This window comes from Vidua chalybeata, chromosome 3 (assembly GCF_026979565.1).
Source record: "Vidua chalybeata isolate OUT-0048 chromosome 3, bVidCha1 merged haplotype, whole genome shotgun sequence".
NCBI lineage: Eukaryota > Metazoa > Chordata > Aves > Passeriformes > Viduidae > Vidua > Vidua chalybeata.
In genome coordinates, this window is record NC_071532.1 from 36,220,101 (window position 1) to 36,233,618 (window position 13,518).

General features: G+C 38.2%; 1 protein-coding gene across 9 annotated transcripts in view; it reads left to right on the plus strand.

The window, feature by feature from the left end:
* USP34 (ubiquitin specific peptidase 34) overlaps positions 1–13,518 on the plus strand; it is a 114,020-nt gene that overhangs the window by 9,379 nt on the left and 91,123 nt on the right. For all 9 annotated transcript variants that reach the window (XR_008429880.1, XR_008429881.1, XR_008429879.1 and 6 more), the window contains exons 2-3: positions 8,579–8,666; positions 11,971–12,391. Coding sequence is in view for 1 of the 9 variants with exons in the window: in XM_053938060.1 (XP_053794035.1) it covers positions 8,579–8,666; positions 11,971–12,391 (509 nt within the window). In the remaining 8 variants the exon portion in view is untranslated. The remainder of the gene's footprint in view (positions 1–8,578; positions 8,667–11,970; positions 12,392–13,518) is intronic.

Below are 13,518 nucleotides of genomic sequence, written 5' to 3' on the forward strand. Positions count from 1 at the left end.
TTAAAACTGATAGAAAACTTCTTTAGTTTTTGGAACCTTGTTCATGCAATTGAATCTTAGTTCTACTTAAAAAGTAGTCTGATAGACTAAGTTCTGCGTCTTCACCTTAAAGTAGTATTTTAAAAGAAGTTCAGAGCTGGAGTATTAGAGGAAATTATTCAAACCCAGAGTTATTCAAGTACTGATACATTATGTTATTGAAAGGAAAGAATGCAAGTACTCTCTTGTAAACTGAAGGCGAGCAGTCCTTTATCTGAGCAATAGTTTTGGCATTGACACTGTCAGCCCTAGCTCTGAAATTTACCTTGGGATAATTAGTGATATGCTGGGAAATGCTTGAATTATGCAGCGCTTGTCCAATCCTGCATTGATTCCTTAAGAAACTTGCAGTGGCTGTTGTCAAAATATTATGATGGGCAGCCTGACTTTCCACATCTAGTATGTGTTTTGGTGATGTCAGGCAGACTTGATTGTGGAAATACTGCCTAAATTGAGCTGGTTTTGTTTTGTTTTGCTGTGTTTTGTTGGGTTTTTCCTTAATTGAAAGAGGAAAATACTATGACAACTTCAATACAAAGAAAAAAACACAGCCCTCCCAGAATTGTAACATCTTGTCTTGGAGTCAAAGGCAATTCACAATACTGAGTTAAAATAGGACTCTGAAATTGACTGCTACTTTTCTTTTCTTTTCTTTTCTTTCTTTTCTTTTCTTTTCTTTTTCTTTTCTTTTCTTTTCTTTTCTTTTCTTTTCTTTTCTTTTCTTTTTCTTTTCTTTTTCTTTTCTTTTTTCTTTTCTTTTTTCTTTTCTTTTTCTTTTCTTTTTTCTTTTCTTTTTTCTTTTCTTTTTCTTTTCTTTTTTCTTTTCTTTTTCTTTTCTTTTTCTTTTCTTTTTTCTTTTCTTTTCTTTTCTTTTTTTCTTTTCTTTTTTTTTCTTTTCTTTTTTCTTTTCTTTTTTTTTTCTTTTTCTTTTCTTTTTCTTTTCTTTTTCTTTTCTTTTTTCTTTTCTTTTTTTTTCTTTTTTCTTTTTTTTTTCTTTTCTTTTTTTTTTCTTTTTTCTTTTCTTTTTTCTTTTCTTTTTTCTCCAATGAGTGGCACAGATGCTTTGAAATTACTTTGTGGGTTTTTTTCCTTAGTAGTATGTAACTTGCCTTTCCCTGGAGAGGGAGGACTGCAATATCTTGGCTGCTGAGAATCCCAAGATAACAGAAGCATTAGGAGGTGCAGTGCAGAGATCCCACAGATCCTTCTGTCTGACATGACTGACAGGGAACAGTGCTGATGAATGCTGCTGGACCCAGGCTCAGCCCTGCTGTGCTGCCAGGCTTCCATGGAAATGCAGCAGCCTGGACATCCCACTGCCCAGGAGCAGCTTTGTGCATTCCTCCTGTACCGTGCTGGGGCCAGGGAGCCCTCTCAGAAGATGGGGATGTAAAAAGGACAATGTGGAGACTCCTGGTCAATCTTTTTGGGCCAGCAGAGCCAGAGCAAGAAAGATGCAGTTTGGCCTGGTGAATTCCATTCCCAGACAGATATCCCACATGCTGGTCTTATCCATTTTCTACTGGTGTTTGATCAGAAAGGCCATATGTGCATTACACAGCGTTTAACTGATGGAAGCTCATTCTGTGCCTTGAACCTGTGATGGGAGTCTCCTATTTCTCTGTATCCATGCCACTCAGTGCTACATGGGATACTGCTTGTTCCTCAGTCGTTGGCATAACCCACCCAGCCTCAATTATGTATTTCACATTCCCATCTTATCCTGACCAGATTGCCACTGTTAGGCGTCTGTGGATTCAGTATTGGTGAACTTCGAGCTCTGGCTCACTGAGTGGCAAAAGTGAGTTTACATGTGTAGTAACTTAGGCTTGGCTTTGTGTGCAAGGTGCTGCTGCTAGACCTGGCCTGGCTCATGCTGCAGCACAGCTGTTCTACATTTGAGATGCTGTATCTAAGACTTTATTTAGATTGTGGTTCACTAGGGTAGTTCTGGGTAGAATCAGCTCCAGTGTGCTGGGTAAATCTGAGTATTGTCTGATAATTGGCATTTGACTGCATTTAAAACAGTGGAACTGTTCCTGGAAGCAGTGGCTGTGGCAAGTTCTCTTTGAGAAGGTGGAAGTCTTGGATGCTCTCAAGAAGGACTTTATTTTTTTGTTTAGGTGGCCATCTGCAGCCATTCTAAAGGGGGCATTTTAACCCAAAGCAAACATGGCCTAGCATGATGAAAACTTCAGGGTGGCATCACTCCTGCAAGGTGCCAGTTCTTAAATTGCATACAGCCGCCCAGAGCCAGCTGCTGTTGATTGGCTCCAGAGTGCATTAAGTTCTTATGATTAAAGGAGAACAGGTGTTTGCTGAGAAGACAGGGAGGTGGGATGGGAAGGGAAATGTAGAGATTGAAAGAGAGAACTTGCTGGTGTTTGCAGAGAAACAGAAGATAAAAGGCAGCAGTTACCTGAGGTCAGCTGATTTGCCCTCTTCTGGTGAAGTTGTATCTTAGAAGTGGTGTCTGGTTGATGAACATACCAAGGCTGATCCTGTTCTTCATGTAAGTGTGCTGTGCGCTGGAATACTGAATTAAAACTCCTCAGGTCCTTCTGATCTCAGGGTGTGAAGAATTACTCAGGTGCTGAATAACCAGCAATGATGTTGGGACACCAGTTGAAAATGCTTTTTCCTTGTTCTTTTGAGTAGCTCCTATATTTCCATTCCTAAGAACACAGTATTGCTTAGACTTGCAAAACTTTGCCAGTTTTGTTGTGCCTTTGTTCAAAAGTTTATGTCTGACATGATCACATTTTGGTTTTTTCTAGGGAAATGGGACTCTTAAAGTTGCTAATTCCTGTCTTTAAGCCATTATGTTGTCTTCAAAATATTTATGTTTTAATATTTGTATACTTTATAGTCAAAAAGTTAGAGGAAAGCAACCTATTTACCAAGGTGTAATATTTATAAATAAAAGAAATTAAGAGTTTGATGTAGACTTCAAATGAATTGAGGTGTGTTATGGGATGGAGATGGTTGTAGGTATCTGTAATGCTCTAGATCTGTGATGAATGTGATCATCAAGGTAGCATTAAAGGCACTCAAGCACCTTAACCAGGCTATGATTATAGAATTTTATTGTGGTAGAGTTTGGGGTTACAGATCTGATTGTTCCTGGCATTTGAACAAGTATTTCTAATACCGAAGAATTAACTTTTTGTGTTTCCTAGTACATTCTGCAGTTGTGTTTCTCCTTGATTGTAAGTATAGTCAGTATTCTGGGATGCTTTTGCGTTGCAGAGACTGAGAGGTAGAAAGAAGGTTTTTATCCTTACTGAAAAGTTGTAGGGAGGTTTGGCCAGTTGAACTTGAAGCTGACACTTGAAGTCCTATTAAATACTTGTCAAGGATGGCTCCTAAAAGGTCAGGAAGAACTCTGGAGAATCAATTTAAGGCAGTCATGAATTCTGTATAATAAAAAAAGTAATTCTGATAGGTGAAAGTAGAAAGGGAATGGGAGATGCTGAACTCTGTGGCTATCATCTTACATGCTGTTGATCCTAAGCAAAAGAAACCCCCTACTAATCACTGAAAATATCTCAGTGCATTGAAAAAAAAATGTGCTGGGTCTCTGTGTGAGCAATGGTACTCACACAAAAAGTTACACATTTTATATATATATATATATGTCTTTCAAGATTAGTATTATTGCTCCTAATGCTGTTTTGTGTAGTGTATGGCTCATTTCCTCTCTTTAGTCTGTATCAGTGACCAATTTCTGATACTAATGTTCATTCTCCAAGTGATCTGGTCTTTCCCATGAGAAGCTGGTACCAGATGAGGCTTGGGGGAGGGAGCACAATCCATATGCAACTGGACCTTGTCACAGTTTGGACTATGGAGAAATTAGAGTTACAGATCTTAAATGAGTGTTGAATTATTTACCTTTGACTCTGTTATGTTGCTGAAAGTAGAGAAAGTATGCTTTTAAAAATTATTCTTTTTGCTTGCCATTTGATTTTGTACTTGGTATGATGACCTTTGGATATAAGATATTCCCTGCAAGTCCAGCATGATGGTTGTCCTTGAGGTCTAATTACAGTGTGTTCCTCTAGCTCCCAAGTTCTTGCTAAAAATGCACTTAGGAGCTTAGCTTCCTTTGGCCACAGTTGTATTTTGAAATTCTATTGCCTGGTTCTTTGCAGTTGATTTGTATTTTTCTCATCTTCTGTCATTTTCTTGGTTTAGTCAATTTATTTATAGGAATTTTTCTGAGTTGAGGAGCTTGTGTTGTTTGTAGTACTGTAACACACTTTTAGCAAATCACCCTTCTGTGAGAGATTAGGTAAATCACCCAAATTTTCGTTTAAAGCTAGCCAAGTAAAACAGGAGACTTAGGAAACAGCAAGGAAATTATATTTTTTATTTTTTATATGAAATGTTTTAAATTTTTACTTTGACCATGGTGTGTTGTGTTTTGGCTTCTCATCAACTACTTGAATAAACAATTACACTTCAAGTCAGTCTGTTTTTTTTTAAGAATATCTGAAAACTTATACACTAGAAGATGTTAGGTTAGTTCTGAGCTAAGCTTTTTGTTCTACGGTTTTACTGTGATAAAAAGATCTCTAAACCATCTTGTGACTACTCAGTGAGATGAGCCCTTGCAAGTATGTGGAAAGACCCCATTTCCTGCACTATATTGGTAGAATATATTTAGCTGGAATTTACCTGCATCCTAGTTTTCCTTCTTTCTGCTGGTTACTTCTGTGTGTTTAAAGCCTTCAATATTCTGTTTTTCTGAGACTCTAATAGCAACCACATCTTTGCCCACAGATGAGCAATGTTGGGGTGAAGTTGCTCCAGGTGGGGCGGGGCAATTTTACAACTCTGGTTACTCCAAAGGTGTTTACTTCTCCCAGCTTCACATTGCTCGTGCTTCCCTTCCCAGCTTCTCCTGCTCACAAGGTGCCAGCCTGAGGATTCCATGGCTTACAAAGCCAACAGGAATGTGGGTAGTTTTCAGCTGGATTGGCCGGTTTGGTTTGTGCAGTTCCCAGGGGTTTCTGCGGGAATGGTGATGCTGTTTGAAATGCCGTTATAGTGTGGGCTTGGACCCGGATACATTGGTTGTGAAATTGGATCTAGTGCAGGGGGAGGTGTTTGTGTGCATGGAACCCAAGAGGGAAAAGGAAGGACTGGAGGGTGAAAAGGTCTAAGAGGCTTTAATTGAGAAGGAAGAGTTGGCAGAGTAAATTTAAGGAAGGAGAAGAAAACTGAGCTCCGAGGTAGGGAAGGAGAGCATCTCTAACATCACTGCCTTGTGAGTACCTGGAGGAAGAAGCAGCCACTGCAGACATGAAGGAGCTGAGCCTAGGATCAGAGTGCCACTGCTGAGACACAAACTTAGAGATCCTGGAATGCCTGTTTGGGAAACTCTGGAGACATATCATCAATTCTTATTCATGAGAGGACTCTAGCTGCCACTTCGAGGTTCAGCAGCTCTTAAAGGACACAAGGATAACTTAGTGCATTCTGTAGGAATCACTGTCTTAGGTGTGAAACCAGGGAGAAGTCTTGTCTACCAAATCAGTTTGCAGGAAGGAGGCTTGGTGCAGTAGTTGTTTTTGGAAAAGTTTGACATGATTGGTACTGCTGGATTTGAAACAGTGAAAGTGTGAGAAAGTGGGGAGGCAGCAGATTGAGGAGTTTCTGAGGCATGGCAGGATACTGGAGTATGGGAGAGAGTAGAGGACAGGCTTTATTCTGAAGTGAATGAGTCTGGTTTAACTACTGGCTCCTTCAAGGTAGAAGAGAACTGATTTAAAAGGAGAGGCAGGCATCATCATTTGGAAGGGAAATGATGCAGCAAGGAAGCTCTTACAGAACTGACAGAAATCAGAAAATGCCCAGGAATGACAATCAGTGTGTTTGTGTGTATTGCTTTTCCATCTTTACTTTTCTTAGTTAAAAAAATCTTTGAAATGCTTCAGAACCAATTGTATCTGTACTTGGAGCTGCATGTGCCCCTAAACAGAGGTGCTGCAAATCAAGAGTATCCACAGAGCTGATACTCAGAGGAACTCAAAGGCCTATGATTGAAATTTTGGTTGTGAGGACACAAATTAACTGAACAGGATCATTTCTGCTAAGGAGCAAAAGAGAACTCAAGCTAAAGTCCAGGAGGAGAAGCCCTGCCACATGTGTCACTGTCCTTTTTGGTAGTGGCACAGACTTAGCTAAGCTCCATGGAAAACTGCAGCCTCAGTGTGCTTTGTCCTGCTTGGAGCCTTCTGTCTTTTCAGGAATAAACCCAGTATTATTTCTAGGTACAGAAACCCAAAGGGAAATAATGTATGTAGCCACTGTATTAATTAGCAGTGATTAATAAATAAGACCAGTAGATGTTGGTCAGTGTGTGAGATGTAGAATGCATAAACAGGAGAATAACAGGTTCTCCAAGTTGTGCAAATACCTGCCTATTTTTTGACATTAGTTTCAGTATTTCTGAACTATTTAACTTCTCTATTCTGTCTTCTTTACATGTCAATTGTAGCTTTTAAGGAGCCAGTTTGCTTAACTTTCAGTTCTTTATCATCTCAAAGAGGGAAATTAGGAGTGATTCAAACTTCTGCAATGAAAAGGCTGCTCTGTGAGTTGGAGTTACCATCTTGTTTGTTAGAGTAGGGCCACGTGGGGATGAGAGAGGTGTTAGAAATGTATGTGTACGATCCTACAAGGTAAAATCAGCTTTGTTGCTACTAAAGTGTCAATATTTTCTTGCTCAAGTTTCTTTGTTAAGTTTGAAGCAATTAATCTTAGTGAAACAATGCTCACAAAATTGGGAAAACAGAGGTTTTATGAACCTTTTATGCTGGGCAGGTTTTTTTTTTTTGTTGGTTTTTTTTTGTTGTTGTTTTTTTTTTGTTTGTTTGTTTTTTGGTGGTTTGTTTGTTTGTTTTGTTTTTGTTTTGTTTTGTGTTTTTTTTTTTAGATACTATCTACAGCTGAAGATCTGTCTTTTGTGGTAAGCTTGACCTAAATTGTTTGATGGAGTTCTTGGTTTCTTCAGGGCTGTGCTTTGGCTTTCAGAGAGTCAACTGTCCCGGTAACGTATAGTGTTGAAAATAAAAGGTGATATTGAGTGATACCCATCTTTTAGTCTGCTTCTCCATCTTGATCTTGTCCAATGTTGTGTAGGATCTTCAGAGCCTTCTAGGAGTGAGACAGAAAAGTGATTTTTAAAGTTTGATGGTATCCTGTTCAGAGGCTGCTTTTTGGATAGTTTTTTATTTGTATGTATGCATATGTATGGCAATGTGGATGTATGTGCATACGTGATGTCCTTATTTCAAAGAAGTCATAAGTATTTGTTCAGTGTGATTATTCTGTGAAGTGGTTTTCTTCTGAACTTTGCTTTCTGATCCATGCCCGCAGACTTTCATTAGCTTTAGCTTTTGGGAACCTGTATGGATGGATCACACAGGACCTTGCAGGGCTGAGGTTGGAGAGGAGGTTGAGGCAGGGATGCTGAAGAGCTCAGTGCTGTTGGAGAATCTTTCCCACAAAGTTTGCTTGTGAAGTGGATTTGTGAGCGTGTAATACTTGAAATATGGAGACAAAAACTTAGATGTGTTATAAATGCAAAGACCCACTTAAAAGGAATTCTGACCTTGATTTGTGTAGCAATTAGATAATTGTAAAAATGTTTGGAAATTCAGGACAAGGAGGAAGCAAGAACTGTGCACTTGTAGTTGGGGAAAGGTGTGTGGCCAGGAGGCAGAATCCAGTGCCCTGGGATATAATCAGGTGCTGTCTAAGTGGAGCTGTAGACCTACTGATATTGGCCTTATTTGAGTGTAGAAGCATTTTTGGAGGGAAGTGGGACATTTGATAATCCCTCAGTGAAGCATTTGGGGTTTGAACTCAGTACAGAACTGTTCTGGTTTCCTCTGTAACAAATGTGGTAAGCCTTTATCATTTTGCCAATTAGTGATTCATTATGGTTAAATGTCATGATAGATGTGTCTATTTAAAAGCAATGATTATCGGCTCAGTCTGAAATAACCTTATATGTACACAACACATTGTTCTTGATAGTTTTGTTTGTTTGCTTGTTTTTTCTCAGTGTTTGTCTGATCAGGAAAAGGAAGTTGAGGTCTCGGGGTCATCTCAAAATGCAGACATCTAAAAATCTGGGGGAAAAAAACCCCAGCAAAACAGAAAACCAAACCCAAGGTGTCTGGTTAATGAGTAAAGTTGTTCAAAGTTCATACTTGAAAGTGCACATCAATCAGGAGTTCTCAGTAAAACTTATGAGGAATATTTGATAAAAATAGAATTACAAGAAGGGTCTGTTCTCCATCACAAACTTTTGCAGCAGTATTCAAGAACATTGTGCACTTTGAGTTTCCAAGTCACTTGTGTCTAAACCTTGTTAACCAAATCTACATGTTTTTGCTTCAGTAAAGTATTTATTTTCCATGCTATCAAAAGTAGTTTCTAATAACAGAACAATTGCACATTGGGTTTTTTCCCTCCTAAAAGATGTATTTATGTTTTTCTTTGTGTTTGTTTTTGTTGTCTTTAGTATCAGACATTGAAGGTGGTGATGCTTTGCAGCTCAGAAAGGAACATGCCCTCAAGATATTTGCTTACATCAATTCATGGACGCAAAGGTAATTTTGGATTGAGTTGGAATGCTGAGGATGCTGAATCTCAACAGCAGTTTTCCGTTTTTAAATTCCAGTAGAGTGATTAGAATTAGCAAATTATTAATGTGTAGCTAAGTGATACCTGGAGAATAGAGACTGTTTTACTACTTATTTGGGAAAAGCAAATTTGAATGCAGTTGGCATTCTGATGCTGTAATAATTGTGTAGAAAAACAAACAGCTCTATTGTGGTGACAAACAATGTGTCTTGCTGCTTTACCATGAAATTTTGGGACCATCTTCTGCAAAGGCAGGGTAAGGTAAGAAGAATTTAAGAATTTAAGAAAAAGTGACTGAATGGAACCATCATGATAAATTTTTCTGCATGTTCTAATAGTTTGAGTCAAGGTGATGAAGGATTGCAGCCTGTAGCTAATAAACAGATAAAGAAAATGCTTTGCACATTTTTGTCTTAAATTACATGATTCCTTTTAATCTAGTATTTAAATTACTATTGTTTTGAGCTTGTTTCTTTAAAGTAATGATATCATTACGTTATGATATAATGATAAATTACTTCACAGCGACTTATTTTTTTCTAGCACAAGGAAATGTATGGATATTACTTTTTAGAAAGAATCTACAGTGAAGGTGTTTGGGATTTAGTGTTCAGCAGTAGTTTTAAGACCAAAGCGAATCCACTGAATCATAAGTAATATTGGGAAAAGCATGGAGGATAAATCGGAAAGTATTAGTCAGGTATTTAGAAGACTGAAAAAGAAGAAAAAATGGAATGTCACATTTTGGATACCTGTGAAAGTAGGGAACCACCTCTTCCTCATTTTACCCAAAAATTACAAGCCAAGTTAATTTTCTGCCATGTGCTTTTAGACACAGAGAAGGAATTTTTAAATCAAAATAAACAGCAGGCACAGAAACCAGACTCCTGACATTTCTCCTGACATCTCCTGACAGATCCTAGATGCCAAGTTTGTCAGAGAACAATTGTAACCCAGTTTCCAGGTCATCATCTGTTCAGAGTTTTGTTCTGTTCTACAGCTTGATAAATCCAACCTGAAGAAAAAACCAAAGACTGGAAAATATTTAACTCTTTATTTTCTTCTGGTTTCCTTGTTGCCTTCTGTATGTAGTGGTTTCATACTGGAAGAGCCTGGAGAACAATCCTTAAGCTGGTTGAAGGAGAATCTAACAAAGAGGCCACAGGAAAGGGTTCTGGTTGACATTTTAATTTCATGTCCTGTCTCTACTCTGCCAAATGGGCTTTTGAGAGTTCTGCTAGTTTTGGGTTTGAGGTCTTCCTTAAGAACTATTTTTGACTTCGTCACCTGTAGTTTAAATCTCTGCTTTCCTTCAGAAGATCATTGGTGATTGGTCCTGAAGAGCACCTTTTTCTTCTATCTGCATGTAGTGTTTCCATTTTAGTTTTCTTCTGGAAATTATTATGTTCAAAGCAGTAGCATGCTCATTTTTTACTGATCTCCTCAATTTTTGGTGGAGCTCTTCTTCCACATTCCAACAGAGAAAGTCTTAAGAGATTTTGCACATACCTGTCTTGGGAAAGGATGTGAGAAGTCTTCACCAGTCTGTTTTCATTGATAGTGAGGATGATTTATTGCTCTTAAGTGGGGCAGTAATTTGTAGGCATAAGTGATGGACCTTTTGAACATAATTTTCTCTCAGGATAAATGCTTGAGGATACACTGGGTTTTGCCTGCAGTCCCTTGTTGTCATTTGTTAAAATGAAAATACATTTCCAAGTAAATGACAAGAATGTTTTTCACATGGGTGAAACTCCATTTACACAATATTAAAGGGATTTTTCTTCCTGCACAAATGGAATAAAAAGGTTTAGATGCTTCAGTCACTGTATCTGTGCGGGAATTAGGGAATCCTGAATGTTACCTTTTTCTCTAACCCTCTGAAAGAAATATCTGAAAGTATGTGCTTTAAGAGCTGTAGCTCAAGGGCATGTTTGTGTTCCATGTCATGGCTCTGGGTTCTGTTGTTTTGTTTTGTTTTTTTTTTTTTTTTCCTAAAAACTATAATTTATTAATCTCAGTCTCTAAATTAAACGCTGTGTTTGCAGAAAAAATTTAATTGCTACTTCCTGATGATTTCTTGTCCTGTCTTTTGTCTACTGATTTCTTTTTGAAGTGGTATGTGTGATTTTTGTATTATTTTAATATCTGAGAACTCTGGTTTGTGGACTGGAGTCCATTGTTCTCTATCTGACAGGAGATGGAGATCTCTGCTGCAAGACAGCTCCCAGTTTATGTAGCAGTTACGTTGTATAGTAGAGTTTGAGTCAGAAAGAGCAGAGTCCATCTCCCAGAGTCTGTCACAAGCATGTAGCCTTAATTTTGGTCTCCAGTAAGTAAGGGCAGTGCAATGATGGCTTTTTTTGCTGTGTTCCCCAGGATTTAAATCCTTCTACAGGAATATACTCCACCTTTCTTGTCAGCATGAGGGAGGTGCTTGTTTGTATGGAAGAAGCAGCTGTTCCCAGACAATAGGTTTAGGGTACCTACCTCAGAGGTTTATACACTCACAATCTATTTGGCATCCACAGTTAATCCCTGCCCACAACTAGAGTTACATTAGAGCTTTTGAACTTGATGATTTAATTGATTTTTTAATGATATTGTCAAAGGGATGTTTTCCCCTCTTGTTCTTTGCAGTTTACAGTGGGTCAGTAGATAAGCAGGGCAATAATCTCTGAGCCTGCCAAGTGAAGAAAGTACTGAAGACACTTGAGCTGCCTTTTCCTAGATGTATAAAGGATATCAGTGTGCATGGGATCACCATCCAAATGCAGATAAAGGAAGTGAACTTGAATACTCCATTAAAAATAAAATTACTTTGCAGCCCTGTTGATTTAAAAATAACAATAACGAGTTCTTACACAGCTGACAAGAATGTCAGGGTGATTTATTGCAGTAAAGAACAGTAGAGAAAACCCAGTGAGGAAATGGAGTAAGAAACAGTGAAAAACATGACTTCTTCAGTAGCACAATGACCTTGCCCACAAGACTTTTTTCTATATTTTACTTGATGTACCAGCTGCTAAATGATAACAGGGACTTCATAAGCATTTGGCAATAATGGGATGTTCTCAAGGCTTAAGGAGGGTTCTGTGACTCCCGCTTGCTGCTGGGTAGAGTCTGTTTCATTTGGATTTCCTTCATTTTATGATTCTGTCAGATAACTTGTTGTTCAAAATGTTTTAATGTGAAGAGTTCTCTTGGTTAAGTACTCACCTGATTTTAACTGTAGGAATTTTCTTTTTTTTTTTTCCTCTTTTCTTACAGACAATGTTTGTGCTGTTTCAAGGAGTATAAACATCTGGAGATCTTTAACCAAGTAGTTTGTGCGCTTATTAACTTAGTGATTGCCCAAGTCCAAGCTCTGCGGGACCAGCTCTGTAAACATTGCACTATTAATATAGATTCAACATGGCCAGATCAGAGTAATCATGCTGATGAGCCCCTGAATGTAGAAAGAGAGTCTCATCAAGAAGAAAATGGAGAAAGACAAAAACCCCTAGAGAAAAAGTTTGATTCTGCAAGAACTTGTATCCTGAGCGAGGAGGAGCCCGCAAAGAGCACGGAGGCTTTTAGCTTATGGAGTACTGATGAGAAGGAGAAGCTGCTGCTGTGTGTGGCAAAAATCTTTCAGATTCAGTTTCCTCTCTACACAGCTTATAAGCATAATACTCACCCCACAATAGAGGTATATGTTCTCTTTGTGTCTATCTTGAATTATTTGGTGAAAGATTAATTGTTGTTATTAATGAGCAAATTGGTGTTTGTTGCTTTCACTCAGGATGGGCACATTCAGCTCTCCTGTTGACTTCAGTAGAGTTTTTCAGAGAAACTTTCTAAATGGCACATATTCTTCCACTTCCTTTAAAATATGCTTAATTGTTATAGGTAATATATTGATAAGAGCTGGCTGGAACTGTACACTGCCTTATTGTGCTGTTTAAATAGCAGGTAGGCAAAAAGGGGACTATAGTGTGAGGCCTTTCTTCCAGAAGGTAACCCATTAATAGTTTACTAATTTTTCTTTCCAATCTGTGGTTCTAGAAGCAAAACTTCATAAACTAAACTTTGTGCAAGACCAAAGTTGTTAGAACATCTGGTTAATGGACTGGAATAGCTGAGCTCTACGCAGGTTGCTTTGTTCCAGGGTGCTGATTTTTCTCTCTGATATTTATTATGGCTGCCATTCACATTTCCCCTATTTTCCTCTTAAAAAAAAATAATTCCAAAATCCTGCCATGTTTAATTCACATTTTCTGAGATAAATATGGTGGTGTTAGCATTTCCTAGTGGAAACAACATGTTTTTGGAACGACTGGCTTTTAATCCAACTTGTGGTAGTCTAATAACAAGTAAAGAGTTATTTTGCAATATTTGTATGCAAATTAGATGTACATTTCACTATATAGGAAAAGCTTCTATCCAACGAACTTCTGAGAAAGTCAAAGTGGAGAATTCAAGTGCAGCTACCCCACTCCTTTTATTTTATATTTAGAGAGTTGTGGGAGCTCACTGGAGCCCTGAGGGTTGATATTTGCTTTATAAACTTAAGTCCAAAATAAGAAGATGCCGAGTCAGATAAAATTATGTAAGTTAGGGTGGTCACAACATCTGAGCAGTTCTGATTGAATGGATGCTGCCCTATCTGACAAGAAATGAAGTTAAAACCTCCTACACAGCAGGTTTTTTAGGTGGATTTTGGTTCTTGTTCTTCTTCTCCAGATCATATGGGCATAAGTTAACAGAGGTAGTTTCAAGTATATCTGTATAGATATAAAGTGAATTGATTTATCTTCTGCACTCCTGTGGGACATG